The following is a 2,933-nucleotide window of genomic DNA, read 5'->3' on the forward strand; positions in this document are numbered from 1 at the left end:
GGTAACAACCCAAGTGATCCATACATACAAAGAAAAAGATGCCTCCTGTATGGAGAAACTAGTGGCATGCATTGCTCAGGTGTGATTTTGGCCCATTCTTCCACACAAACAGTCTTCAAATCTTGAAGGTTTCGTGGACCTCTTCTATGAACTCTGATCTTTAGTTCTTTCCATAGATTTTCTGTTGGATTCAGGTCAGGTGATTGGCTGGGCCATTCCAGCAGCTTTAGTTTCTTTCTCTGAAACCAACTGAGAGTTTCCTTGGCTTTGTGTTTGGGCTCATTGTCTTGCTGAAATGTCCAGCCACGTTTCATCTTCATCATCCTGGTAGATGGAAGCAGATTTTTATCACGAATGTCTCTGTACATTTTCCCACTCATCCTTCCTTCAATTATTTGAAGTTTGCCAGTACCATATGCTGAAAAACAGCCCCACACCATGATGTTCCCACCTCCAAACTTCACTGTTGGTATGGTGTTTTTGGGCTGATGTGCAGTGCCATTTGACCTCCAAACATGATGTGTATTCTGGCATCCAAACAGTTCAATGTTGGTCTCATCTGACCAGACTATATTCTCCCAGTATTACACAGGCTTGTTTAAATGTTGTGCAGCAAACTTTAAAGGAGCTTCAACATGCTGTTTCTTCAGCAGTGGAGTCTTGCGTGGTGAGCGTGCATACAGGCCATGGTGGTTCAGTGCATTACTTATTGTTTTCTTTGAAACAATCGTACCTGCTAATTCCAGGTCTTTCTGAAGCTCTCCACAAGTGGTCCTTGGCTCTTGGACAACTCTTCTGATAATTCTTTTCACTCCTCTGTCAGAAATCTTGTGAGGAGCACCTGGTCGTGGTCGGTTTATGGTGAAATRATGTTCTTTCCACTTCCGAATTATGGCTCCAACAGTGCTCACTGGAACCTTCAGAAGTTTAGACATTCTTCTGTAACCGATGCCATCATTATGCTTTGCAACAATAAGGTTGTGAAGGTCTTGAGAGAGCTCTTTACTTTTACCCATCATCAGATGKTTCTTGTGTGATACCTGGCCATCATTTGGGACTGAACCAGCTGATATTAACTTGCACTGACAAGGGGCAGGCTTGTTTTCTAATTACTGAGAGAGTTCAGCTGGTGTCTTGGCTTTCCATGCCTTTTCACACCTCCCTTTCTTCATGTGTTCAATACTTTTTCCCTGTGCCATTCCACATTATTACAAATAACTTMATTTCTGGACATTTATGGTTTGATTTCTTTGTATGTATGGATCACTTGGGTTGTTACCAACATCTGGTGAAAATTTCATGTCATTAGCACCTCTAGTAATATATTTACTGTGAAAAATGGTGACGTGTTCAATACTTATTTTACCCGCTGGATATTTTCATTTATTTGCGTCGACTAAAAAACAACATATTAGTAAATCCCATAATATCTTACAGATGTGATTCAAATTGGGTACTATTATTTTTTGTGTTACACACAAATATTTTATACACAGTACAAATGAGGTCCAATTGAGCTGTCAAATTTGATTGGGAGGAGTGATTTACCTGAAAAATGCAGTTATTTCAGTAGGCTCAATGTTCTGAGTCTCTTTTTTTTTAGTCAACTTCTACATTAAAGTAGATGTTGGGGCATTTTCTGGTTATCTTTAGAAACCCATGCAGGTACGTTAACGCCCTCGAAGGTGTTTTAAACATTGGAGTCTTTTTCTGAGGCAGGGAAGTAGCTGTTTACGGTTCTGGCGGTGTCTCCGTCAGGAGCAAAGATGACCAGCAGTCTCTCCTGCTCCCTCTTGGTTTTGGGTAAATCATCGGACGGTGTGATGAGCATTTGGATTCGCTGTGGGAAATAATTATTATTCTTTTTTTAGAATTGCACAATGTGATTGACACAAATTCACATTCTTAAACACTGACCTCTCTGAGAGTTCCCTGGGTTGTGCTGAGCTTAAAAACCATCCAGAACGGGATGCAGACCATAGAAGAGAGAGCCAGCAGCCAACCGATGACATAACCCCACCATGGGTACACATACTCATTATTGTACTTAAGAGGGGTATATTTAATGAGGGAGAAGGCAAAGGTTCCCTGAGGAAACAAAACATCTCAGTTAGTAACCACCAGTAATTCCTGTAATTAAACAGGCAAAACCACAAGAGGATAAACAGCTGCGGTTATAATTATTCTGTTGATGCTCACAATGCACGTTGCTGGAGTGAAGAACAACCAGCAGTACTTGATATAGGGTCCCGGGCGGTAGCCAATCATGTCTTCAATGTTGTCGTAAAAGCGGTCCGCACCTGTGATGCACACAGGCACACCTTACCACCCCGTGCTTTAAACATCTCAACACATGCAGCGTCTAATCTGACAAATTACTGCTTGCTTACCGTAAACCCAGGCGATGCAGACGGTCTCAAAGATGGACATGAAGAGGAGACACATGCCGCTCGCTGCGTAGTAATCAAAGAGCTGGAAGACGTACATGCCACCCTGGAGAGAAACAAATAGAATACTGAGACAAAATTAATTTGATAATCATATAATCTGAAAAACTAAATTAAAGTTCAGGTCTAGATTAAATTACACATGTTACAGCTGAAGATTAGTTTGGTGTAAAGCATTAAAATCTCTGTCCACATCATTAGGAGACGTTCCACAAAACATTTGCATTCAGATGACTTCAATTCAAAACCATACTTCTTTGTGGTACATGCTTTAGTTTATGTTGCTGCTTCTTTTAGCTTATCTTTTGCTACTTTTAGCTTTTTGCTACAGTTCTGCTACATTTATGTAGCCTTTTGCTATTTTTAGCTACAATTCTGCTACTTTTAGGTAATTTTTTACTACATTTAGCTTCAGATCTGCTATCTTTAGGTAATCTTTAATTACTTGTATGTGACCCTTTGCTAATTTTGGCTACAGTACGTGGC

At 40.4% G+C, this 2,933-nt stretch overlaps 1 protein-coding gene across 1 annotated transcript in view; it reads right to left on the minus strand.

Annotated features, from left to right (window-relative positions):
- Positions 1-1,339: 1,339 nt before the first annotated feature.
- The window catches only part of LOC106521814 (sodium- and chloride-dependent GABA transporter 2), a 9,562-nt gene continuing 7,968 nt past the window's right edge, over positions 1,340-2,933 (minus strand). Inside the window, exons 12-15 of the mRNA XM_014014552.1 lie at positions 2,391-2,493; positions 2,200-2,300; positions 1,918-2,088; positions 1,340-1,840 (exon numbers count right to left, since the gene is read on the minus strand). Coding sequence (XP_013870006.1) covers positions 1,691-1,840; positions 1,918-2,088; positions 2,200-2,300; positions 2,391-2,493 — 525 coding nt within the window. The 3' untranslated portion in view covers positions 1,340-1,690. The remainder of the gene's footprint in view (positions 1,841-1,917; positions 2,089-2,199; positions 2,301-2,390; positions 2,494-2,933) is intronic.

This window comes from Austrofundulus limnaeus, unplaced genomic scaffold, assembly GCF_001266775.1.
Source record: "Austrofundulus limnaeus strain Quisiro unplaced genomic scaffold, Austrofundulus_limnaeus-1.0 Scaffold116, whole genome shotgun sequence".
Taxonomy (NCBI): Eukaryota; Metazoa; Chordata; class Actinopteri; order Cyprinodontiformes; family Rivulidae; genus Austrofundulus; species Austrofundulus limnaeus.